The sequence below is a fragment of the Myiozetetes cayanensis genome, unplaced genomic scaffold (genome assembly GCF_022539395.1).
Source record: "Myiozetetes cayanensis isolate MyiCay16 unplaced genomic scaffold, myiCay2020 scf13, whole genome shotgun sequence".
Classification (NCBI taxonomy): domain Eukaryota; kingdom Metazoa; phylum Chordata; class Aves; order Passeriformes; family Tyrannidae; genus Myiozetetes; species Myiozetetes cayanensis.
In genome coordinates, this window is record NW_026086937.1 from 19,408,430 (window position 1) to 19,434,838 (window position 26,409).

A 26,409-nucleotide genomic window follows, 5' to 3' on the forward strand; every position below is an offset into this window, starting at 1 on the left:
AATTCCAGCTCTCCTGAAAAGCAGCTCTGGATATAAAATATTAAACACATCCTGCACCTGACACCTAACTCCTCCCAGCCGTGCCGTGCCGAGGGCTGGACAACACGGCATGCTGCAGTGCATGAGGCATTATTTTAGCCCTAATTCTGCCTGTTCCGGGATTACGGCATTAGCACCCAAATCTCACAGTGCAGTTCAAGGAGAAAACAAAAAGCAGACTCCCCACGTTTTGTCCGTGGGGTGAGGAAAGCTCTGCTCTGGGGGAGGCAGCCAGAAGAGTTATTTTCCAGCAGCCAGACAGTTTGGGGGATGCCGTCTGCAGCCCACAGGACACTTGGGCAGGCAGAAAGGACTCGGCGGGAGGGGAAGCAGGAGCCCCGTGCAGGGCGGTCTCCCGGGCCCGGCACGGCCCGTGGGTATTGCCGGCGGTCACATGCGGCAAGAGGCGGGGAGGGGAAGCGCTGAATAATTGAGGAGCTGCAGCGCCCTCCTCCCTCCCTCCCTCCTTCCCTCCTCCCTCCATCCCTCTCCCCCTCCATCCATCCCTCCCTCCCCCCTCCCTCCACACTCCCTCCGCCCTGCGTGCGCTGCCGGGAGCCGGGGTCGGCGGTGCCGGCGCAGCCCCCGCCCCTCCGGCTGCAGCAGCGCAGCCGCCCCCGCGGGAGCAGCGCCCGCGGCGGCCCTGCAGCATCGCCCGCCCCGCAGCATCGCCCGCCCGCCGCGCTCCGCGCCCGCGGTGAGTGCCCGCGCCGCGGGGAGGGGAGGGAGGAGGGAGGGCGTGCGGGGAGCCCCTCAGAGCCCCTCTGGGAGCCGGGGACAGGCGGCGAGCCCGGGGAAGGTCTGCCCGGAGCCCCGCGGGGTAGCGCGGCCGCGGCCCCCCCCGCCGCGCACACGGAGCCGGTTTTGAGCCCCGCTCGGCAAGGGGAGCGCCCCGGCTCCTCTGGGACACGGGGGACCGGTCCCGGGGGACCCCAGCCCGCCTGAGCATCCCCTCGTCCCGGCCCGGCGCGGCCCCGTGTTTACGGAGTGTCGGGGCACTCGCCGGCGGGGAGGAGGAGGCGGAGGCGCCGGCGCTGACGGCGCGGGATCGATAGGAAACGGGGGAAAAACAGAGTGAGAGGAGGGACACCGGGTGGTCTGAGCGAAGCGACAGCTCTCGCTACAGGTGACCGCGCGGAACGCGCGGGGGGGGAAGGTCGGGAAGCTGCGGGAAGGGGGGGTTTGGGGAACAGAATCGGAGGAGATGGAAAACCGCGAGGGAGGCGGGCGCGGACAGATGAGACCCGCGGGGCAGGTGACACTCGTGGGGCCGGTGTCGCCCGGCGGGGCGGCCCGGGGCGATGCGGGGCGGGTCGCGCGTGGGGCCGGCGGCGCCGGGCGGGCGCTGTCCGCGGTGCTGAAGCCCCGACGGGGCGGCCCCGGCCCCGACGAGGCTCCCCCGTGGTCGGGGGCGACCCACGCACACGGGCCCCGTTGGCGGCTCCGTCCTCCCCCCGGCGCCGGCAAAACTCCCCGCGACTTGGAGGCCGGCAATGGAGTTGGCTTCCTCTTTACGTCACCCCGGCTCGGTGCTGTTTGTTGATTCCACACGGGTATTTTGGAGCTGACTGGTACCAGCCGTCTGCCCGCCTCGGCCCCGGGTAGGTGTGCTCCGGCAGCCTAATTTCGTCCCTCAAATTGCCTTCCAGCCCAGGTTTTGTTGCTTATTAAACAGTAGTTTAGGCAGATGGACTTAGTGCCTTCCTGTCACAGGCTGTGCTGAAAGTGCTCTATTACAGGGCTTACAAAATCAACACCCCACTCTGGGGAGGAGTAGGAAGCTGTATCGCTCTGGTCCACCCCAGAGAAGACTTTTGTCTCAAAAGGACCATGTTTGATTTAATCCAGCATATTAGCTAATTAATTCTCCCAGCGTCCCTGAGTAGCAGGCAAGTACATTTTAGCATGCCAAGGCATTTGTTTAACTGCCCAAGAACTGTCATGAGACTGAAAGTCTGATTGCTAAAGATATTTACTTGTGTTTGTTTTACTGGTACACGTACCTAAGGCACGTGATTTACTGGAGTTGAACAACATATTGTAAACAAACAAAAAAACCTCAAACAAGCCAAAAACGACTCTAGAGAGAAAAGTTACCTAGATTAAAGTGACAATCTGTTCTTAAACATGTGCTCTCCATGAGGAATCCTTGTTGCATGAGAGCAGAGAATTAAGGCAGAAATCCAAGGCCCATTTCCCTTTTTCATCTATCAAAGGTGCTAAACTTTGCCAGCAAAACAGAGACTGATGAGTAGTAAATAATACCAACAAGGAATATTGGATCCTCTCAAAGTAAAGTCAAATGTGCAGTACATATCTGAGAAGACAGCATGGAGGCAAGAGCTGAGATAGGACAAGCTGTTGAACAAGAACTAGGGAAAAAACATCTTGTTCAGTTGCTGCTCAGTAAGTGGCGATGTAGGAAGGAAATTTTACCTCAGCCCTTAGAGACACACTGCTAGAATACATTAGACATCAACAAAAATGACAATAAAACTGTTAGTAAGGAGGGGGAAAAAAAAAAAAAAGAGGAAAGAGAAGCCAAAGCCTGTCAAGGACTGGAGAAAGGCCCTTGCAAAGGAGGAACCATGGCATCTGAGAACTCACTTCATTAAAAAGAAAGGTGATGCGATTCTTGCCTCTACAGAAAGAAATTATTAGGCACTGAGTTATTCCTCCATCTGCCAAGGAGAGACTCGACATGAGCTAGTGCCGAGGTGCTGAAGCCAAAACATTCCAATTTAAGTGAGGGATCACATTTTTGAACAGTGGAGGGCTGATGACCTGATGAAGGAGCCATCAGAAAACCTGCTGGATTCTCCATCTGTTTATGTCAAGACTTGATGTCCTCCCAAAATGTGTAACTTAGCCAAAACAAGTCATTGGGCTCCCTGCAGGAGTAATTGCCTGGAAACTAATGGCCTGCAATTCTGACAGAATTAACTCAGAGGACTTAATGGTACCTTTGATTCTTAATTCTCCAAGTAAGGCACAGGAAGGCAGAGGTATCCCAGCCTCCCCTCTAGGCAAGTATAACGTTCCCAGTGGGTGGGATTTTAACTACGTGCCAGGAGCAGAACAAATGACTGACCAACATTCTATTTTGAATCCCCCACTTTTCCAACTGGTTCCATTAATTAACTCTCCCTAAAAATAATCTATTTCTTTGTGCATATTGCAGTGAAGTGAAGCATTTAAAAATCATTCTCCTCAGGGAGTCAGTTATGACTCTCAAGTCAAGACGTATCTTATCCTTCTCCAATTTTTTTTTTAGGATTACATGAAAATGATGAAAATTCAGTCTTTGTGTAAATTCAGAGTCTCAGATGGGATCGTATCAGGAAGGATTCCAGCCAAAATTATTTTAAAGGGTATATTTGTAGGCTGATTTGACACTACTTCCTTCTCAAGCACAAGACAGTCTGTTTTCTCAGTTCTGAAATCACGCACATATAATAGGATTTCATCCATCTTCCCTTGAAGGCAACAGGAGTTTTTCTAGAAAATTCAGAGAGAACAGTGAAAACCTCCTACTGGCTAAATTAATGGTTTTCCTGTGAAGCCCTGCAACACTCAAGCAAATAGGAGGGCAAGAACTTACACAAACATAAACACCATCCTGGACTCCTCATGAAAACAAACCAACCAGCAAACAAAGAGGATAACAGAGCAGTCTATAACAGACATCTTAGCCTCCAGGTAATCAGAATTTTGCTTTCAGAGCACCTGAGCTATTAAACTCATCATAATATATATGTGTAAGCAACATGCCATTGTTTGGATTATTAAGACATTTTAAAAATAAGAATATAAAAAGAGAGCAAATACTTCTTCATCCATGTGTGGTAGTGGGATCTGTCACTCAAAAACAATGCTGGCAGGTGGGCACTATGTCTTTCACATTGTTTAAAAACAATTAAAGCCCCCCATCACTCCCAAAATAAAAGAGCATATATATATATATATATATATATAAAAATCACTCCCTCTATAAAATATAAAACCATGATTGGGTCTGAACTTGTCACTCCGGTGGGAGATAGAAGATCTAGGGATGCAAAGTATCCAGAGCCCAGAAATATAGTAAGCGTTTTTAAGCTTCTTCACATGGATGTGAAAACCTGGCCAGAGTCTCACCTCAGTTCAGGGTGAGTCTGCTGAACTCATTAAACCACCCAAGGTGTAAATGGGAGCAGGTGCTAACTTAGATCCACAGAGATTCCTAAAACATTTTTCATTTACAAGGGATGAGACATAGTTAAGCTGTGGCTGCCAACAGGAAACTGCTCCCTACTACAGGGAAATGTTTTTCTTTTATATGTTTCCTTGGCTCATCGAATAGCAGCCCTTCCTCTGGACCCTGTGGTCATCTGCATGGCACTGGATGTTCTGACCAGCACTGATGCTGCCACCACAGCCCATTCCTTTCTGTCACCAGGCAGGAACATCTCTAAGGGAAAACTATTTTTTTCCCCACAATAAAACTGTCAGAGTGAAGCTCTGGCGCTTATGAAACAAAACCAGCGAGGTGGAGCCTCCACACAGCACATGACTCTGTTGTTTTTGTTCCTCAGCACAGTGACTGTATCAATAATTTACCAAAACTCATGATACCATAAATTAAATCTACCTGGCAGGTGAACAGGAGGAGAGCTTTTGCAGCACAGGTTTTTCAAGCACCACAAGCTAATTCTCAGAAGGCAGTGTTACAGGACCAAGTGGTTTGCTGCCTATGGGGAAATGGGTTACTGCTGCCACGCTGCAAGTGCCTGTGGGGGTGACAAAACTGTGTCAAAACTTAAGGATAATGTCTGTAAAACCACATGTGTGCATTTAGTCCCTCTCAGCAGTCATTGACTCTTGCTTGTTGGTGACCATGAACTCAATTAGTGGTTTGGTCCATTCCTCCTGCAGGTCCCTCAGCTCCCTGAGTGTAGGCTGGGTCTTCCTCAATGAATGTTTTTAAAGCTGAGGATGGAGACTCCCCCCTTCGTGTTAGACATCACTTCCACACCTGGGCACGTTTCACCCACAGCAGCCCGATTAAAACTTAGCTTTAATTGTGTGCTTGAGCACTAATTGAACCAGGTCTTGATGATGGACCTGTCGAGCCATTCTACTGAGCCACTGCTCCACAGTGCTCGAAAATGCCAGCGTGGTTGCAGGTAGGATTTGGACACCCTAGTCTGGTAGAGAAGGAAATGTGTGCTTCTCCTGCCTGTCCTGCATTCTCAGCTGGGACCAGGCAGAAAGCCTGGTTGGTGACAGGCCTTGCACCACTCCAGCCCCGAGGCAAGGAGCTGGGGAAGCATCTGGATATGCCAGCGCCTTGCCTAAGACACCTGGGCAGCAGCAGCTGTATTCCACTCATTAACCAGCTGTGGAATCAACAGGGACCAGGAGATGCGCAATTAATAACCAGGGGCACCAGCTCTGCACAAAGTAAATTAAGACAGAAAGAAGAAATATGCCAAGTTCCTTTGGCTGAGGGCTCTGGCACAAGCAAGGACTAGTAATGTTCCAGCAGCTCTACTGTTGTTTGTGAGTGGGCACACCAGTGGAGTTGTTACACTTGCCAGGCAGGGCAGCACCCCCTGGGGAGACTCCACTGGCTGTAACTGTGTTGTCTGAACGAAAGACATTGGGTTTTGGGGTCTTGCTGCTAAGGGAGGCTGAGAGCAAGTAAGCAATTAGCTAGTTTAAGCTGGAGGTAATCGTGTTGGCTCACGCTGATTCCCTTGCTCCATAAGGACAACTCTGGCAGTGCATGTTCATCACTCAGGGATGTTATAATATCCAAACTTAAAATTTTTAAGGACACATAATTCTTCATTTAATTCTGCTTCTCTACTACCACCCTAGATACTGATTTAGTCTTAGATGTGCATTTTTAACTCACTGGGAAATGTCAAACAGCCCTCATGCTGAAGCTCCAGGTATTACTCACGCTACATGCTGCTTAGGTGTTACGTTGCCTTTTCCTGACTGATGATGATAAGTGACTAAACACAGGAACCCTATTCTAAATCATCATCTTTGATCAACTTATGCTCGCATTACTCATATAATCGGTTGTGTTGAAAAGCAGGAGGATTACTCGTGGAAAGCAAGGATGTTTTGTCCTAGTGAAGAATAAGAATAAGAAAAAGCAGCAGGAGCTGCTATTCACTTCTTTGGAAGTGTAGTGAATCTACCTCAGGCTTCTGCTGAGGAATTTAGGGACACAGGTGACAAGCAGCCAAATTACCCCCCCCCCCCCAGCTCAAAGCTGCCATTTGCATATGCAAAAAGCTCCCGTTGATTTGCATATGCTACTACTGCTTCTTCTGGAACCCTTAGTAGGCTCGGGGTTGAAAAATGTGTCTTTCCAGCTCCTTCTGAGGAAAGCAGTTGTTTGAGAACCTCTCCTGCGTTAATTTGCTGATAGCCAAAATAAGTGGAAGCGGGGCAGCAAGGCATAATCGATGACATTTGAATAACTGCTGACGGAACACGATCACTAATTAATGAGACCATGTGCACGTACAAAAGAAAAACGCATCTGAAACCTGGCAAGAGCTGATTTGTGTTTGTAAGCCTGATGTGTTTACTGTGTAAAGGGCCAGTTCAGGACTCCTACTAAATTATTACAGAAAGCTGGAAAGGTTGCTGGCGAGTGAGAGTCAGCAGTGAGAGGAAAAAAAAACCCAGCAGTTTCTTAGTGGGGAACAAAGGAACCTCTATAAACCCAGCAATCTTCAAAATAAAAGTAGAGGTTTAAAAATAGTGGATTTTCAGGTCCTGTGTTTGATGTACAGGTAAATCTTTTTCTGGTTCAGTGATGAAGCCGAAGTGTTAAACCAGTTCTTTACTGAAAGCTTTGTGGTTTTGCCTCTGAATTCAAAATGCTACCCAGAAATGAAATAAGTTGTCATGATGATGCATCAGCCAGACTCTTGCAACAGTAAAAATCCATTTTGTTTAGAGAGACTCACACATTAATAAATAACCCATTCTGTGAATTATGTCAAATGAAAAAAGCTCTCCTGTCTGGCTTGCAGCAAACCATAATGACTTTCATTCTGTGGTATAAAAGTATGGATCCACTGAGGGAAGAAAAAGAAAACACAGCCCAGTAATTAGAGAGATTTCCTCCTGTGTGTTGTTAAAGCAAAGACAGTTTTGAAATGAGTACAATTCTAGAAGAGACCGTCTGGTAACCCAGGACTAAGTGTTTCAGAGACACAAAGGCAGCCCTTTTCCACTCTTAACAGTGGGATTTGATACAGAAAATGTGCTATATCATCAAAGTGGTAATTACTGAAAGTATAATCTACCAACCAAAAGCAGGGAAAAGCTCAGAGCTGCAAACATGAGGCTGCAACCACTCCACTGATGCCATCAGCAGTCATAGTGTTAGACCTCAACAAGGCACATCTAGAGGAGCATGAATCATTTTTAGCATGGTATCTCTTCTGCTTCCATAGAAAACCCAACTGAGTTAATCACCACACACTTCTGTAAGGCAGTGGCTTTCTCCATTTTACTGAGGGAGGAACAAATTTACTAACCTCATGTGGTTTCACTACTCTCCTAGAGGGATCCTGTCAGAACAGCCCCAAGAAGTTCCTGGTTCCCCACTTTCTGCTCAGCTCACCCATCTATTGATTTACCATTTCCCTGCATTAACCATATCATTACACTCTTTAGGGCTTTTACTTTCCCATCTCAAGTCAACAATGACAAACTAAACCTTTTAGCAAATGTGTAAATTGATTGTGCCTTTTTCTCTGCAGTTCTCTCTCTTTTTTTTCCCCCCTTTTGGTGGTTAAATAGCTTTTTTGCAGACCCAAATGGAGCACTTCATGCATATTGCATTACCTACAGCTCGGCACAGACTCTCGGTCTGTCATACCCTGAGCTCATTCCTACGCTGCTCTGCACCGTGGAAATCGTGGGTACCTGTACAAAAACGGCAGAAAACAAGTGGAAAACCAGAATTCCTGGCAGTGGACTGCCTTCTACAGACACAAGGGAGAGGGATGGGAGAAAATCTGATGTCTTGGACAGGTGGATTTACTAAGGATGTGCCTTCAGGGATGCACATGAGCATCTGTGAAAGGGTGAACAGTGCATTTTGGCGTCTGTCCCATGCAGGCTCTGAGAAGCTGTAGGTGCTGTCTCCAAATGCATCCAGGCCCTAGGAAGGAGGAAAACACTCATTCCTCCAGTCCCAGAGCTGTTTCCCACTAGCCTGGTGCTCCTGACAGCCTGGACCCACTGCTTGGCATGTGATTAACCCTGGCAGAGCTTAGAACAACTCAGTATCGAGGGATCTGCTGGCCTTCACCATGACCAGCTCTAATTTCACCTCTGAATATGTCACTCATCTCCCATCTCATCCAGGCAGGAAATGAGCCCTCAGCCACCAAAACCTCCTCATTGCTTTCCTGCATGGACAGGCTGCCACAGAGCAGCGCTAAAATAGTGATTAGCTATTTACCTGGGACATGGGAACCACCAGCTGCAAGACAGAAAGAAGCTTTAACATCTCTCCCCTGCTTCCCTCTGCCTTTTCCCTGATAATTCAGGCAGTCCAGTCTCTCCCCAGCAAGGACAGCAGTTAAACCATCACACTGTATCCCCCCTGAAGGCTGGAGAGAGGCAAAAAAGGGTGATCTCTGTGTACGTGCTAATTATATCACTGGATTACTGTCTATGCTCTTTAACTCTTGCACTAGAGACCAGAATGCAAAGTTTAGGAGCTCCTCGGGGGCTGGCTCTGGATGCATGGCACCCTTGCCTTGTGTCTTTGGTCCAATTAAATGTTTCCTCTTTTATTTTTTTAAAAGAAGTTAATGATGTTTAGCCAGCTTGGAGCGGTGCTAAACATTAGTGAAGCACTAAATATAACACAGATGGAAATAACATAGAACACGGCCATTCAACCTCTCCACTTCCATTTTGCTGGGAAGACACACACTAAAAATCCCTGAACCCGTTTTTTTTAAGTTGATGCAACGTAGAAAGTTAGTCTTAAACCCGAGATATTATCACCGGTGTAATTTAGCGACAGTTTTAGTTTAAATTAACCACAGCTCCACTCGAATCGCTCCAGCAGAGGTAAAAATGGAAGGATTAAAAATAAGAAGAGCCCAAAATTACCAGCAAAGGCAGAAGGCCAGATTGCTGGAGCTGGACCCACGTGAGCTGCGCCGGGACCGGCAGGGACCAGCCCTCCCTCTCGGCTCTGTGCCTGCTTTTAAATCCCTTCGAGGAGGGCTGACGGTGGAGACAGAGCCAGCTTTTACAGTGGCAGCCCAGCTGGGGCTCGGCACTGTAAAAACAAGCACGTAAAACTCCAAATGAGAGCGGGCTCGTAATGAAAACACCGCGGTGACGAGCAGCCCCCAGCACAGGGCTCCGCTCCGAGCTGCTGCCCGGCTCCCGCATCGCCCCGCTGACGTCAGTCCTGCCCCTGCTGGAGGAGCTGTAATGAAATTCAGGACCCGGTGCCTCTTCAGACACCGCCACCGAGCTCACCGTCAAAGCAAAACGGGAAGGGGGAGCGGGGAGGTCAGGCCGGCACTTGTCCTTTTTCTGGGATTGCGGCGGGTTTGCTGCCTGGAGCCGCCTTTTCCATCATCTCGAGCCGCCTCTCGCATCCCTTTGAGCCTTTGGGGCTCCCTTTCCCCAGGGAAGTGCTTTAGCCCAGCTCGTCACGAGGAGGGGGTCTGAGGGATGCTGCTCCTACATCATAAACACCTGTGTTACCATTCCCGGGCTCTACTGCAGGCACTGCCTTGGGGATTGGTAGGAACCTGCTCCAATCCCACATTTCTGGAGCTCATCTCCCCTGGGCAAGGAGGAAGGTGCTTTTCCGCTAGAATATCCTGCAGCAAACTGGGTGCTGCTGACCCAGCTGCTGGGGGCATCATCCAGTTTCCCTCTGTAATAATTACTCTGAGAGCTATGGAAAAGCAGAGAAAATCCAACCTTTTCCTCTTAATGAGGGCCCCTGTCTGGCTTTCCATCAATATACCAACAGGAGCTCTCTTTTTTCATTTACCACCATCGATATTCTGTTTCTTTTACATCCTCAACAGCTTTTAACAGAGATCTTAGCTCAAGAATACTCCTATGGGCTCCTGGACAGATTCTTCTGTCATTAGCAGACAAATCAAGTAAGCCAGTCCCAAGGTGTGGTTTGGGGAAGGTTGTCTGGGGAAGCTGGAGCTGTGGGGGTGATGAGGATGGGTGGTGCTGTGGAGCACCGAGCTGCATCTCACCAGCAGAACGAGTGTTACATCGGGAATAATTCAGCACTGACCCAGACACTAAGGAAGATCCTTGCCTGTAAATACCTACACCTCTCCTTCTGACTTGATTGCATTTTAGTTAATTCACCCTGATGAAGAAGGGTGTTTTGGTTCAAACAGCAGTCACTGACAAGCACGTGGTGGCAGCCGCAAGTGCCGACCAGAAAGGAAAACCAACCCCAACAGCCTGATGATGGAGAGCTGAGCAGCTCCAAAACCCGGCTGCAGCTTATCCCCTCTGAGCCACAGCTCCCTTCATCTTCCTGGATTTATGATTAGGAGAGCAGATTAAAAAAAAACAAGTATAAGTTCCCTTTCCTTCCCACTGAGTGCTTTTAGTCAGCCAGGGCTGAGTGGAGCAGAGCAGAAGGGAGCTGCCTCTGCCCCATGGAAAGAGTTGCCATCCATGACATATTTTTTCATTGTTTCAAATGGAGTGAAAGGATGTTTTCCAAGCTACAGAGCAGCAATATGCTGAGCTCACTTAAACATCTGGAATAGTTTCGAGTGACTGCTTTAATTGAATATAGCAGCAATTATAGAGTTATTTCATTTCAGATGTTTTGAAAGGTTCTTTTTCTTTTCCTTGGTGACTTAGAGGGGGAGCCATATGAATTGCAGGGCTATGTTGGACTGCCATGCAGGAGGATTTGGTCACAGCCCAGCCCTGGGCAGCTGGAACTGCTCAGCAGCCTAAATGTGGGTGCATCGCCAATCCATCAGCCACTTCCTGCTTTAAATTTAAAGCATTTAAAATATTTAAGGCTTTTTTTTCATTACTTTAGCAGTTGAGATTATTCCAGAACAAGTCTGCTATGTCTTCTCTTGGAGCTCTTTGCAGTGCTCGTGACAAAGTAATTTCTATACCGTGATGTGGCTGAGGGGTGAACTGAGCAGTCCAGATCAGTCATGCCCATCTCTCTTCAGCTGGGGGAATGCACTGATTTTTCCAGTGTGGATATGAATCCCTCCAGCAAGACCTGAGCATTTGCCACCCTTCCCAAAGCCTTCATCAGCCACTCACAGACACAGCCAGATGAGATGATGAAAAATCGCTGATCTCAAATCACGGTCCCAACCCCTCTTAAAAACACAGGGCAGCTCTTCCCATGCCAAAGCACAACCTGGTGATGAGACCAAGGACCAGCCCACGGCCTCAGCACCTCCATCCCACACCATCCTACCCCTTCTGATGGCCCTTCTTGGCTGGTTTAAGTCAATTTGGTGCAAACCTTAGCGTAGCAACCTGAGTCTCTCAAACTCAACTAGGAGCACCCATAAAGTCCAAGGTAAATAATTATGCAAAGGTTGGGAAGTGGGAAGCACTGCAAGACCCCTTTGCCAGCCCATGCTTCAGACATGCTGTGCTTTGGGTAACAGGAGTCTGAATTTGTGGTAGTGATGAGCCCTATTCTTGGAGAAGTTTTTTTCCCTGTGGTTGAAACCACAGATGCACATCTACTTGGGAGCAGTAACAATTTTTCCTTATTATTATTCCCAGCTAGAACATCCAGCCTTTCAGCTTGTGGTTGCTTGAGGTAAAAAAAAAAAAAAAATAAACCAGCACAATTTGAATTGTGATCAACCAAAACACGAAATGAATGCTGTGTTTCATTTAATAAACTCCAGCAACACAAGGCTGCCTGGTGGACACATTGTAATTTGTTTTGGATGTAAAGATGGAAAAAAAATAATTGTTTTGTCTTCAAGGCAATTAGAGAATAAGAAAGATTCCTGTATTAACAGGAAAGAAGCTGCCAGGTTAAAATTCATATTTCATAAACTATTTTTCCAGTTCCTTTGTATTAACTTGCAGATTGTCAGTTCTTGTTGTTTTGCTCAAAGCTAAGTCATCATGTGTCACTAGGAAGTCACTGCTGCTGGTATTATGAGAACTACGCAGTTTGTGAAGAACAGCAGAAAAGGAAGTGGGAATGGCAGTTGCTGAATAGTTCTTGAAAATATGATTGGGGATGAAAAAGCACAGAGAAAAACAAGATAATGTCATGATTTTTAAGACAATCCTAGAGCAGATGGGTTCAGGCAGGATAATTCAAAAGTATTTAAAAATGGCCTGCTTTTCAGTGGCCAGTGAAGCTGGCACTGCTCTTACTGAGTTTCCCACCCAGCTGCCTTAACTACACAGAAGCCAGATCCCAAAATGTGTTGCAGTTACACCAGCAAGAACACACATCTCAATTTTGAAAAGTATTCCTTAAACCATATTTAAATAACTACAAGAATGAAGTGATAAACTGAATGAAGGAACCACACCAAGGAGTCTTTTCAACTTTATGATTCGTGGGGACCTGAACAACCAGTACCATTTAAAACTTCCCCCTTCAGGTTTCCCCAGGATGACAGGAGCACGCAAAACACCCACAACCAACCAGTGCAGCCAGAGAACTGTAGCACTGAACTTCTATAGCATCAGAATAAAAAATAAATCATCTGTCCTTGTAAGGGCTAGTTTGTGGTGATCCAGCCCCAGCCTGGCACAGGTGGGCAGTGGTCTCAACACACCAGAGACAGGAGCTAAGCTACAGACTTCCTTAATTTTTTGCAGTACAAGTGGATGTTTACAAAATGGTTTGGGTTGGAAGGGACCTTCAAGATCATCTCATTCCAAGCTCCCTGCCACGACCAGGGACACCTTCCACTAGACCAGGTTGCTCCAAGCCTCATCCAACCTGGCCTTGGACAATTCCAGGGATGGGACATCCTCAGCTTCTCTGGGCAACCTGTGCCAGGGCCTCCCCACCCTCACAGGGAAGAATTTCTTCTTTTTTCTAGTCTAAACCTGCCCCCTGTCAGTTTGAAGGCCCATTCCCCCTTGTCCTGTCGCTCCATGTCCTTGTCCCTGTCCCTCTCCAGCTCTCCTGGAGCCCATTTATATACTGGAAGGGGCTCTGAGGTCTCCCTGGAGCCTTCTCTTCTCCAAGCTGAGCAACCCCCCAGTCTCTCAGCCTGACTCCACAGGAGGTGTCCCACAGATGGTCCCCACATAGTCTGCCATGGTGATGGTAGAAGCGCGATGCTGTCAGGCTTGGAGTCTCGCTGTGTCCTTACCAGTTCCCAGTGTGCCATGGTGACCTCCAACACCTCAAGTTGCACGTAGCCATCGTTGCTTTTGGTAGCAATTAAGCCATGTAATGAGCACTTGGAGGAAATCAGGTTCCTGCTGCTTGTAGCTCTCAGCAATGACCAGGGTTACAGCCAGGCAGACATGAAGGAGGGCAGTGCATCCCTGCTGTACAAAACCACTGGGATGGAGAGAGGAGGTTTCTCCACAGCAGCAGCAAAGGCGAAACCAAAGCTCTCCCAGCACTGGAGCCCAGTCAGAAAACAGCTCAGGGGGCCCTTTTGGAGCACATCCCTCTTTCCTTCGCTGTTTCAGTCAAAAACTCTGTTCCTCTCTCTTGCAGCCGGGCCGCCAGCGCGGGAGGGAGATGCACCCACAGCCCTGAGCGGGCGCTGCCAGAGCCGTCCGTGACCCCCCTCAGGAGCCCAACCCCGGCCATGAGCGGGTTCCTCTCGCGGCTGGACCCGCGGCGGGTGCCGTGGGGGGCAGCAGGCCATGCCCTGCGTGCCCGCGTCCTGCGCACCAAGCCCGTGGAGTCCATGCTGGAGGGCACGGGCGCCGCGGCCGCCCAGGGCGCCAGGCTGGCCAAGGTCCTCACCACCCTCGACCTCATCTCCCTGGGCGTCGGGAGCTGCGTGGGCACCGGCATGTACGTGGTGTCCGGCCTGGTGGCCAAGGAGATGGCGGGGCCCGGGGTCATCGTGTCCTTCATCATCGCCGCCGTCGCCTCCATCTTGTCGGGTGAGTCGTGTGTGTGTGGGATTTTGGGTAGTGTTGCCGTCTCGTGCCACCTCGTGCATCCTCGCAATTCACGGGTGGATGCCTGGCAGGACAAGCTACAAGGAGGCAGCACCTTCCCCACAGACACTAAAAAAACATTTCCCTGGTTCACCCAACCGGGCTCACCCAACTCGTGGGGTGCACTGTCCCTCACTGCCCAAACATCAGACCAGACCTTGTACTGGGAGCCAGCAGCCCAAGCATAGTTATCCCAATGAACTGCCAATGCCTTCCACACGGATGGAGCCTGTGGCCAACACATTTTGAGACACTGGAGAGTTTTGCAGTGTGTGTGTCCCAGGCTGAGAGCTTGGCCAAGCCACAGCGCTGGAGCGAGAGCAAAACGGGGCTTGTGGGAAACTCAATTCCAGCAGGGAGGATATCAGTGGCTTGGGCAGCACCAGGGTGAGCTTCCTTTGTTGACATGGCTAACAGTTAAGAAATTCCTGGAATTAAGAAATTAGTTGTGGAGTTGATTTTACTGGCTCCTATTCACGCAGGGTCACTCTTTGAATTTCCAAACAAAAAACACAACAAACAAATGTGCAGGGAGAGAGGAATTACGTATTTTAGTGAAAACCCTGTGAATTCCATCTCCTCTGTAGGAACCCAGCTGAGCATATGGCTCGAGCTGCGGTTTCCACATGAAGCCAGTACTGCTGGCATTTGTCCTTTCCAGATCAGTGCTAACACGATGATGTGATGTTCCTGCTCTCCCCCACTCAGAGGACTTTGCATGCTGTGTCAGTCTGGTATCCAGCTTTTGTCTGTGGGTTGGATAAGGAAACCTGAGTAAATGGCAAAGACCTTTGATAGAAGCAAACACAGCAAAATGAGCCAGCTCAGCTTTTCAAGCCTCCAGATTTCTGTAGGTGGAGGTGGAAACACACCGTGCTCTTTCCCGGGAGGTTGCAGTGCTGCTCCATGGAGATCCCACCAAAGTGTGTGCGAGTTTGAACCCCTGACATCCTACAGCCCTGACACAGCACAGGGGTGAGCATCACATTCTCTCCAAGGCCCACAAAAAGAGCAGAGAGCTTGCAATGAGATCTGATGCTTATTTGAGATCCCAACAGAACAAATAACCCCAAACATCCACTTTTTAACGGAGGCAGTAGATAACATCAGTGCCTCTCCTTTCCCACCGCCTGCTTTCTCTCCTCTGTGAGGGTTTGGCTGGCTGGGATGCAAACCAAGAGCAAACGGAGCTTGGGTGGGTCTGTGCTAACAAAAACATGCTGTCCTCCAAAAGGGGCTGTTTCACCCCAGACATGAGCCCTGCCCCGCAGCAGGAGCTCCTCCCGCCTTCACCCACGGGAGCCTGCGCCGCTTCCCACTCTGCTTTCATCTCCCCTTGCTTTTGTAGCCCTGGGAAAGTGTTTTGTGAAGGATGCAGTGTTTTGATAGTCTCCTTGGCTGCTTCCTCGCTTCATCCTTGACACTGCTGTTGTTTGTAACAGCAACACTTTCTTGGCAAGTAAAACCAAGCAAGAATTCGGGAGCTGGACGGGCTGTTGGACTCACTGGGGATGTGATTTCAGCTCTCATATCGTGGTTGCTCCTGGTGTGCCAGGCACGGAGTTTGGGCAAGTGTGCACAGACAGATTTTAAGGAGCTTTTCAAAGCTTTAAGGCCAGATGGGACCACTGGATCACCCACTCTCCCTTCATCCATCACAGATCACCAAGTCAAACCCCACTGGGTGCAAAGTGAGCCCAGGGGGGCTTTGGATTAAAAAATTTTCCAACAGCAAAAAGCAAGCAAACAAACAAAACCAATACCATCCAGAAAGCCATCCAGCTCACTTGGGATCCCTGACAGAGGGAAACCCCTCTGCACTGTTCAGCCCAGTTTCAGACAGGGATTTTTCCAATTTCATCTACTCAACAAATTCCTGCCCCGAGGTTTAAGCAACATGTACCCCATCAGGGTACTTATACATGCACTACAATTCATTAACCTGATAAACTAAATTAAATCAATTATTCTCTCACTGGAAGGCCTTTTATTTGGCTCTCAAGTAGAAGCTTCCCTCCACAAAGCCTCTGCAGGCTCCTCTCACCACCAGGATTTCCCACTCACACACCCATGTCTAACCAAGCCCCCTTCTTGGCAAAAATCAACAGTTTGCTTCTCACCCAACCTCATCAACCTCTCTGCAGCCTCTTTCACCAGCTGGTTGCTTGGTGATCTCCTCTCCTGAAGTAATACAGCCTTGTTTGGAGCACAGTGCCATGGTCTTACCTGGTACCCATGTGGGAACAGCTCACCAGCAGCCAGGATACTCCATGGAGCAGGAAAGATCTGAGCGTGTGCCTCAGGTGCTGCCTGGCTGCAGGATGAGAGGATGGAGCAGGGGGGAGCTGAGCATGTTCCTCAGGTGCTGCCTGGCTACAGGATGAGAGGATGGAGCAGGGGGGAGCTGAGCATGTGCCTCAGGTGCTGCCTGGCTGCAGGATGAGGGCTGGGCTAAGGGGCTCCAGCTGCAGCTGCTTGGGTGGAGCTGGAGAGATGAGAGTCCTTGTTCTGAGGAATCTTTCTTTATGGAGCTGCTTCTTATGTATCAGCACACAGTGGTCATGAAACACAGTGGACAGGCTCAGTGGCTTGCTGCAGATAATGTGACTGCCTCAATTAATTGGGTGCTGTTCATTAACAAAGGATGACCCCTCTGGGTTTCTTGCATGGTAACATGAATTATTCGGTGTTACCTCCAGTGCATCTGAAAGGCCCCTTTCTGAAGGTTTATTCTTCTCACCTGAAACGTCACTCCCATCATGCCAGTGCCCTGTGGGATGTCTCATAGTTTCTGTGCCAGGTAGTATTGGGAGGGTAAGAATCCACAGTACGGCCACCACCATCCCAGCACACCAAAAGCACCAGTTCCTCGTGCCACCAGCTGTGCTGCCCAGCAGCTCTTTTGTAGATGGGATCTTAGAAGGGCCAATGCCGTGCACCAAACCCCTCAGCTGTGTTTATGTCCTGCTGAATAACGTCAACAACTGTGTAATGACACCACTGTAACGACTGTCACACCAAGTGCACGAGTGTAGCAGATATTCAAGGACAAGAAATGGTCCTCTGTAGAATGGTTACCCTTCCAAACTGCCACTGTATTGGCTTGTTTCCTGCAGAAGCTTGCAAACACTCTTGTACTGGTGGGGGGGAAGAGAAATCTGTCTCCAAATTCAAAGAGCTGTGGCACAGAGGGCGTGCCCAGTCTCTTCCTGCAGCCTCCAAGCTGGACTGTGCAGGAGTACTGGGAGAGCTGCATCCCTCTGGATACAGAGGTGTCCCTGAACAGCTCAGGCTGACAAGGAGCAACTCACACAGTGTTGTTGTGCAGTTACATTGTAGTAGTAATAGTAATAATAATAATAATTTTAGTAGTATTATTCTACACTGCAGATGCAGCAGATTACTATATATAATATGTATTTTATAGATATGTATATAATATGCTGATACCTAATGCTGATAACCATAGTGTATTGCTGTACCCAATGCATAGTGAAAGACTTCTATTTTGGGCTCCTAGCAGAAAAACTGAAAACTCAAACATTTTTTACGTATTAATGTCCTTGCTCTGTGTATCAATCACAATTGTCTTTAGCCTGTTATCTTGTCATAGGCTAAAAACAGAGCTGCCTCCAAGAAAGTGTGTATGATTTTTAGGGCCATCAGAGAGTGACACTAGATACCTGTCCCCATCAGAGCACCAGTTTCATAAATCATTCAGGCCTGTAGTTATTTGTGAACGTCGTACCTTTGCCAAGCACATGCATTTTTCATCAGCTTTGAATAATGACTGTCAGTAGGGCTGGATGGATGATGGGGATGTTTTGCAGCTCCTGTTGGGCTGCTTTACAGAAATCAAGTTTTGAAGAGCCCCATTGCAAAGCAACACACATGCAGGTTGAACAGTGAATGGAATATAAAAGTCCTCCAACACTGAGAAAAGAAGCACCGCCAAATTCAGTTTAAGAGATTCAATAACTTTGTGTTTGTACTGTATAAAAACTGCACTTAGAGTGAGAGCAGCCACCTCATAACATTTTTATAAATTATTCATTCCCCTCTCTATACTGAAGTGATTGCAAATTTGAAGCAATTATTATCTTTTAAATAGAGAATAGTAGATGGTAAAGAACTCAGTAATTACTAAGTATTTACACAATGATAGTAATAGCTTTAACCAATTCACCCATACGAGCTGTACTGGGGTCTTTGGGGTGGGAGTTTTGGGGCTTAATCAGTGTTAAACATGCAAGACACTGTGTGCCCTTCTGGCTCTGGTCCTGACTAATATTTGGGGAATTTATAAGTAAGTCCATCCATTCCTTTTAAATAAAAGCTAATGATTGTTTTAAGACATCAATGTGTCAGGGTCAAGTTTTTATTAAAAATTATCCTGACATTGTAAGCACACAAGGAGTTCAGAAGGTATTAATGTCCACTGAATTCTTCTCCCAAACAGTTCCAGTTAAGTACTTCTTTTTGCTTTTCTTTTCCCCTTCTGCACAGTTAGTTTTGCAATTATTCTTTAGAAGATTTAAATATAACATTTTTCAAGTGTTAAAATAACTAATGTTCTCTATGTGAGACGTCTTCAAACTACTCTTGCATGGGTATGAACAAGAGCAGGGATGATCAGGACAGTGCTCGTGCCTGGACCTGGCAATAACACAATAATAGTTGTTTGGAGATTGGAAGGTTGGGGCAGGGAGAGGCGTAGCCTTGTGTGAGCCCTTCAGTGGCATCTTGATCTGGGCAACAGCAGTCCAGGATCCCATGTAAACATTTAGCTAGTTTGAACTGTGTCTCCTCAAAAAGGAAAATCCATCACAACCTGATTTTAGTGGAAATTTGTCTGGTTCTCAAGCCAGGAAACTGGGGATGGAGGGTCACCGTGGCCCCCTGCGATGTCTCTGGGCTCCTGATGCTGGCTGCAGCCCTGACACCTCCCGGCACCTCCTGGGAGGTGCCACCAGGGCAGTTTCACTTCCTCCTCTTCCAATCACATCTTCCTTATGTCTCCTCGCATTTCCCCACGCAGGCGTTTGCTACGCCGAGTTCGGCGTGCGCGTCCCCAAGACCACGGGCTCCGCCTACACCTACAGCTACGTGACCGTGGGGGAGTTCGTGGCCTTCTTCATCGGCTGGAACCTCATCCTGGAGTACCTGATCGGCACGGCCGCGGGGGCCAGCGCCCTCAGCAGCATGTTCGACTCGCTGGCCAACCACACCATCAGCCGCTGGATGATCAGCAGCGTTGGGACGCTGAACGGGCTGGGTGCGCCGCGCTTCCGCGTAGTGGGGGTCTGGAAAGCAATTGGAAGCTCCGTCAGAAGTCAGACATTGATATTAGGATTCATTCATTATTTACCATCTGTCTGGCTCTGCTACTCTGCCTCGGCAGGCGGGTTGAGGGGGTGGGATACGGGATAATTTGAGCCCCTTCGGGATGCGCTGGAATTTGGAGTAAATGCACAGAAACAGTTAAATGTCAAAGGGTAACGACAGCACAGAAACACTTCACCCAGTGCAAACACTCTGCTCAGTCCCATTGAGACACACACAGAATTTTGGTAGAGAGCACAGGCTGGTGTCTGCAGTACTGCCACGGACAAACTCGGGGCTGTGGTGATCCTGTATGACCATCATTTCCAGCAACACTCCATGGGTCCTACCAGTAAGTAAACCAGCCAGATGTCCTGTACCTGTGTCATGAAAACTTCATGGCTGATGGATTTTTAATGAGTATTTGGCAGATACATGTTATGCAAACTGGGACCTGATCATTTGTTTGCCTGCTCTCCCAAAACTCTGAACAGTGTCTTGAGGCATCCCGATTTATCACCTTAATTAAACAACTTTAGCTGGTGGAGTTGGGGCTATTTAGAGACCGCCTTTGCAACGAGACCATTGGGTTCTGCAAAGCTGCAAGGTCTGAAAAGTGTTTAAAACTCCCACATACAGTTCCTAGTGATGCTGTGGATGGAGAGTAACACACCTCTTTTCTCTCACCTAGGGAAAGGAGAGGAGTCATACCCTGACCTTCTTGCTCTGGTCATTGCTGTCATTGTCACCATCATCGTGGCCATGGGGGTGAAGAACTCGGTGGGGCTGAACAACGTGCTCAATGTCATTAACTTGGCAGTCTGGATCTTCATCATGATTGCTGGGCTCTTCTACATCAAAAGTGACAACTGGGCTGAAGGGCAGTTCCTGCCGTTTGGATGGCCAGGGGTAAGTCCTGGGCACAGGGAGGGTCACACAGCCCCTCAGTGGTGCCACACACTCAGCTTTGCCCATGGGGTGCAGACCCTGCTTCCACTGCACCCTCCAAACCTCAACCCTGCCAAAACCCCTTGTGCTTTGACCAGGGACCTCCAAATCCCAAGACCACAGGCTTGGATCCAGACCCGCTCGCTGCACCAAACCCAAAGAGTACAACAGTGCTTTGCTTTTATCTCCTGATACCTCTTAACATAAACCCAGAACCTCTCCAAAATATCCTCCTGGAGAGCCAAACTCCACGTGGAAGTATCCCCCAGGAAATGCCACTAGTTGCCAGGCCATGGAGCAAAATGCTGTGGCCATCCGAGGCAGGGAGCTCCGGAGGAGCTGGCTCAGCCTCTGTGGAGTGGGGAGATACTTGTGTTGGCTGGTTTTCAACAACAATGTTCTCAAGCATTTGTTTTGAGCACTTCATAATGCCACCTGCCAGTACTTATTTTATGGATGTTCCCTCATAGCTTACTGAGAATTTGGACATATTTGGCTTTTTTAGCTTGCTTGCACTGGTTTTTATCCAAGGATGAACAGAGACTGAAAATATCTCAGCTGGCCTAAACCCAAGATAATTTCTCAGATTTACACTGCTCGACTCCATTGGGGTTTTGTGCAGAAAAACAAACAAGAAAGTAAAGCAAACCAAGAATCTTGATTATTGAAAGGATCCCAAGCTGCCATACAGTCCCTGCACCTCCCTTCAGTAAATCAATACCTCTCTGCCAGAGAACAACAGTGAGGAGAAGAGCACTGAGGCTCACTTGAGGGCAGAGGTCATCTTTACCTTCGGGTTGTGCTTGGCTTTTTATGCCATGCAGCAGGAGTGAAAAAAGGAAATAGAAAATACCTGTTTTGCTCAAATTCAGCTCACCAAGTTGAGAGCAAAACCCCACAGTTTGAAAAGGTACTTATCCAAAACACATCAAACCCAATAGGGTGGTCCCATCATGTTCAGCTGGTTGGTTGTCTCACAAGTTGTTTGTAAAAGTAAATCCACCAAGCACAAGCATGAGGTGTAAAAGGAGTAAAGGGGATACTTAAAAAAGGTAATTAAATATAGTCCTAAAAGAGATGATGAGTTTTACTGTGTTCCCTATTGCCAGAGACTGAGATGACAGAGCTGTGATGGACAGGTGGTGCCCAGCAAGCAATCAAGATGTATGCAAGGGTTTCACAGCTCCAGATCAGCTCACTCACAGCCAAGCAGTCTTTACCCTGCTTCAGCGTCTCTTTCCTATAAACATCCTCGCTAGTATTTTATATTTTTTAAAAAATCACATTTAAAAAAATAACCAAACAGTACAAATAATTCCTCATCCAAGGGCTCCAACGTGTGCTCCTAACCTGTCTGCAGCTTCCAAGCAAAACAGGGGTTGTTTGGAGAGCGGCACACATCTGACTGCTGCTGCTCTCTCCTGCTTCCTCTGCTAGCGGCTCTCGCTGCCACATGAGACATCTTGCTAACACAGAATGTGTAAACATGTTCCAAATCCCCATTAATGTAAACGGATTTGGGGTGGAGGACTGTGAAAGCAAACCTGAAATTGGTTGATTGTTTTCCCCTGCCACTGGGGCCCCGAGTGGGCACAGGTTTGTGGTGCGCCCTGAGTTGCAGGTGCCTCGAGTGGCTCGGGCGCACGCGGAGATCTTTCCCCCAGATTGGATCGCTGGGTTAGGGGTGCTCCCAGGGTCAGTCCCCAGCTCTCTGTGTGCATCCTCTGACCTGCCCCCACTCACCCTTTAACTCAGACAAAGCAGAACTGGCCTCCTTCAGTTTTTGCTCAGCTCCCTCTCCCTGGCTGGGTGCCAGCCTTGCTCCTGGCACCCAGAAGTTTGATCCTCCACGCAGGTGCTCAAAGGGGCTGCGACCTGTTTCTATGCCTTCATCGGCTTCGACATCATCGCTACCACGGGGGAAGAAGCCAAGAATCCCAACACCTCCATCCCCTATGCCATCACAGCCTCCCTGGTCACGTGCTTGACAGCATATGTGTCTGTAAGTACCACCTATACAGGGTAAATGTACAGAAATATGCATGTAAGCAGATTTTTCTTTTAATATATATACATAAGTATAGTGTGAGTCCCTTCTGGGCATCTGCACAGCTCCCCTCCCCAGTCTGAGGTGAGGTGAGCCAAGGTGCCAGTCTGACCCTTGGACAAGGTCCCTTTCCTTGGTAGGAACTGACATCAGTTTTGTTTCCACGTGCCTGCAGTACCTGCCAAGGCTCCCCTCAGTCACAGCCTGGTTTGTCCCCAGGCTCCTGTCACCTGACAAGACCCCTCTTCCAGCTGCAGGGACATGGTGGCAGACTTTTTTTTATCTCATCCCCACCCACAGCTATTTTTGCATCCAGGAGTGCAGGAAAGCAGAAGGAAAAGCATTGCAGCATCCTTTCTCTGTGTTTCTGGGAAAAGCAGCACTGCCTCTGCTGGAGATATGGGAGAGGGTCCAAGTGAGGGGAGGGATGGGCAGGGATGGCCGTGTGAGAGATTCTGCTGCTCTGCAACCCAACAAATGCTTGTCTGTACTCAGGGATTTTCCCTGTAAGGGAGCAAAATTGAGCCATGAAGGAGAAAAAACATTGTTCTGATCATTTCAAAGAAAGCTTCTCGCAAAACCTAATTCTTTGACTCAAACAGGATCAGAGTGTTTCCCAAAGGAATGCAGTCGGGATTTGGGGTCTGTCCCATCAGGAATGCAACATTCAGGTAGCTTTGTCCCAGCAGTGCAACGTGGTCAATAGGAATGTTACTGACCCTGCAAGTCACACCAGCCCCACCAGTCACACCAGTCCCACTTGACTCCTGTATTACCACTACAGCAAGGTTCAAGTGTGCCTTTCTTGCCTTTGAATAGCAGGGACCAAGTTCCCACAGTTTTCTGGATTAACCACCCCACAGCAAAGCACGTACAGTCCCAGCCTCCAGCATTTTACATCCCCTCCACAGGGGACATGGGAGTACCATCCAAACCAGACTTGAAATCTTCTGGGTTTCCACCTTTGACAAGCAGCCCCCGCACCCTGAGAGTCCCCAGCAGCTGATGGAGCTGCTGCTGACACCCCTGTCCTGCTCCTCTGCCCTTCCCCAGGTGAGCATGATCCTCACGCTGATGGTGCCCTACGATGCCATCGACACCGAGTCCCCGCTGATGGAAATGTTTGTGGTCCACGGCTTCTACGCAGCCAAATTCATCGTTGCCATCGGGTCCGTGGCCGGACTGACTGTCAGCTTGCTGGGCTCCCTCTTCCCAATGCCCAGAGTCATTTACGCCATGGCTGGTGATGGGCTGCTCTTCAGGTCAGTCATGCCCATGCTGGCATTTATTTTTGGCCCCTTGGGACCTGGAGGGGAATTGTGCAGGGGGATGGGGGCTGTGCTGTGCCCCAACACCTCGACAGTGCAGGGAGCAATGGGCATGAAGTGACTCAGTGCTTGCAGAGCAGGGCACACACCAAAGCAATATCCTGGGAGAGAAATATCAGGAGTGGTCTGTCCAGAAGTTTCTCATTTGGTGCTCATATGTGGAGATTCCTCTTATGTGAGGATGAGGGATCAGCTTATACACATAAAATCTAGGCGCTTATGTGCAAGTGTTCCAGCTCCTATTTCAGAGCTGCTCAGACCTAGATCTAACTCCAGATCCAGCCCCAGCAGCACTGCCAGTCACCAGCTGTCTGGAATCTAAGCTCCAAAAAGCAACAAGGGCTGAAGGGATCCCAGCCCTGAGTCTGTCCCTTCCAGCTGGGGACGGGTTACTGCAGCAGAGAACTGCTGTGAATGTGCAAGTTTAACCTTCTGCGACTCTTTTGTGCTCCAGGTTTTTGTCCCACGTCAGTTCTTACACGGAAACTCCCGTCGTGGCTTGTATCGTCTCCGGGTTCCTCGCAGCACTGCTCTCCTTGCTGGTCAGCCTGCGGGACCTGATAGAAATGATGTCCATCGGCACCCTGCTCGCCTACACGCTGGTGTCCGTCTGCGTCCTGCTCCTCCGCTACCAGCCCGAGAGCGACATCGACGGCTTCGTCAAATTCCTCTCCGAGGAGCACACCAAGAAGAAGGAGGGCATCCTGGCTGACTGTGAGAAGGAAGCTTGCTCCCCAGGCAGCGAGGGAGAGGAGTTCTCTGGCCCACCGACCAACACATGCGGGGCGAAGAATCTGCCGTCGCTGGGGGACAACGAGATGCTGATTGGGAAATCCGACAAATCCGCCTACAACGTGAATCACCCCAATTATGGCACGGTCGACATGACCTCAGGGATAGAGGCAGATGAGTCTGAGAACATCTACCTCATCAAGCTGAAGAAGCTGATTGGCCCTCGATATTACACGATGCGGATCCACCTGGGGCTGCCGGGGAAGATGGACCGTCCGACGGCGGCCACCGGCCACACGGTCACCACCTGCGTGCTCCTGCTCTTCGTCCTGATGTTCATCTTCTGCTCCTTCATCATTTTCGGGGCAGACTACATCTCCGAGCAGAGCTGGTGGGCTGTCCTCCTGGTCGTGCTGATGGTCCTGCTCATCGCTGTGCTGGTGTTCGTGATCTTGCAGCAGCCAGAAAACCCCAAGAAGCTGCCCTACATGGCACCCTGTCTGCCCTTCGTCCCTGCCTTCGCTATGCTGGTGAATATCTATCTCATGCTGAAGCTCTCCACGGTCACGTGGATCCGATTTGCCGTCTGGTGTTTTGTGGGTGAGTCCCAGATCCATTTATTGTCATTTTTTAACTGACACATTTTTGAGACGTTGTTAATAATAACAACTTCCCTACTTGGAGTGCTTAGGCTGAGGCTTCTTCAGCTGGGACATGCCCAGTCCTCTTCGTTTGCCCCTTGTGATCCTCGAGTTCTTAGAGATTTCATTTTCTCAAGCCCCTGAACCACACCTAAATGGAAAATTACACCTCCAGAAAATGTCAGTTTGATGGAAGCAAACTGCTGCATGCAAAGGTGACTATTTTGATGGCTTTTTTGATGCAAGGTAGGCGGGTTCTGGAAATTGCCTGGCAGGCAGGTTTCGTACAGAAATCAGCCTGCTTGCTTGCTATTTCACCCACTTGAGCTCTTCAGCAGCCCACACCAATATCTCAGCACTGTTTCCAAAGCCTGGAGCTGCCCAACCCCAACAACCCTGGGGAAAACAGAACCAAGGGACTAGTAGAATGTATCTCCTTTTCTTGGTCTAAATTCTTAACTATGTGGCAGGAGCATCTTAGGACTCACAGGCTGTGTTGTGGACCCTTTTTTTTTTCCAAATTCAGGCTTTGTGACGCAGAGCCAGGAGTCCAGCGTATCCACAGTTTCCCTTGCTTTACATTGCAACCCACTTACTCCACAAACCCAAGAGAAACAGGCAACTCTCATACCTCTTCCATGCTGAGCCATTGAGCAGGAGCTGCCACCTGCACTTTTTGGGCTGGAGAAGCCATACTCAGGGCTTCTTTGTGCCTTGAATGCAATAGGTGAAGCTGCAAACCCAGGGAAAGCCCTTCTACCTGGAAGCAAAGATGACTCCAAAGCATCAATTTAATCTGCTGTGATTAAGTACTTTCCCCTGCGGGTACATCTAATACCTCCTCAGCTGCCAGCACTGGCAACAAGTGAATTAAGCCCCTGCATTAGGTGTTAAGGGCTCCAGCAGCCCATCCACAGCTGTTTGTGTGTTGGGGGAGGCACATTCCATTGGTTTTTCTGGCAGAGGTGTGTGGTCCTGATTTAACCTCACAGGCAGTCCCCTGTGGTCAGTCCACAGCACGTGGAGGAGTCCAGGGTTTCTCTGTGCACACGTCTGGTGTAGGTTAATCCCAGGATCAACTGGAAATGAGATCTCTGGATACATTTGCGCTCAGGGAAAGCACTGGTGCAGGCAGGTGAGCTCAGGTAGGGGTAGCAGCTAGCTGGGGTCCAAC

The 26,409-nt window shown here is 49.2% G+C and overlaps 1 protein-coding gene across 2 annotated transcripts in view; it reads left to right on the plus strand.

Moving 5' to 3' along the window:
- The first annotated feature begins 717 nt into the window (after positions 1-717).
- Positions 718-26,409, plus strand: part of SLC7A14 (solute carrier family 7 member 14) — a 29,706-nt gene continuing 4,014 nt past the window's right edge. The window contains exons 1-7 of one of the 2 annotated variants that reach the window (XM_050307963.1): positions 718-736; positions 13,763-14,160; positions 19,256-19,492; positions 20,231-20,448; positions 22,343-22,489; positions 23,588-23,796; positions 24,317-25,194. In XM_050307963.1, coding sequence (XP_050163920.1) covers positions 13,857-14,160; positions 19,256-19,492; positions 20,231-20,448; positions 22,343-22,489; positions 23,588-23,796; positions 24,317-25,194 — 1,993 coding nt within the window. In that variant the 5' untranslated portion in view covers positions 718-736; positions 13,763-13,856. Of the gene's footprint in view, positions 737-929; positions 1,166-13,762; positions 14,161-19,255; positions 19,493-20,230; positions 20,449-22,342; positions 22,490-23,587; positions 23,797-24,316; positions 25,195-26,409 lie in introns of those variants that run through there. The other variant, XM_050307962.1, reaches the window with a different exon arrangement.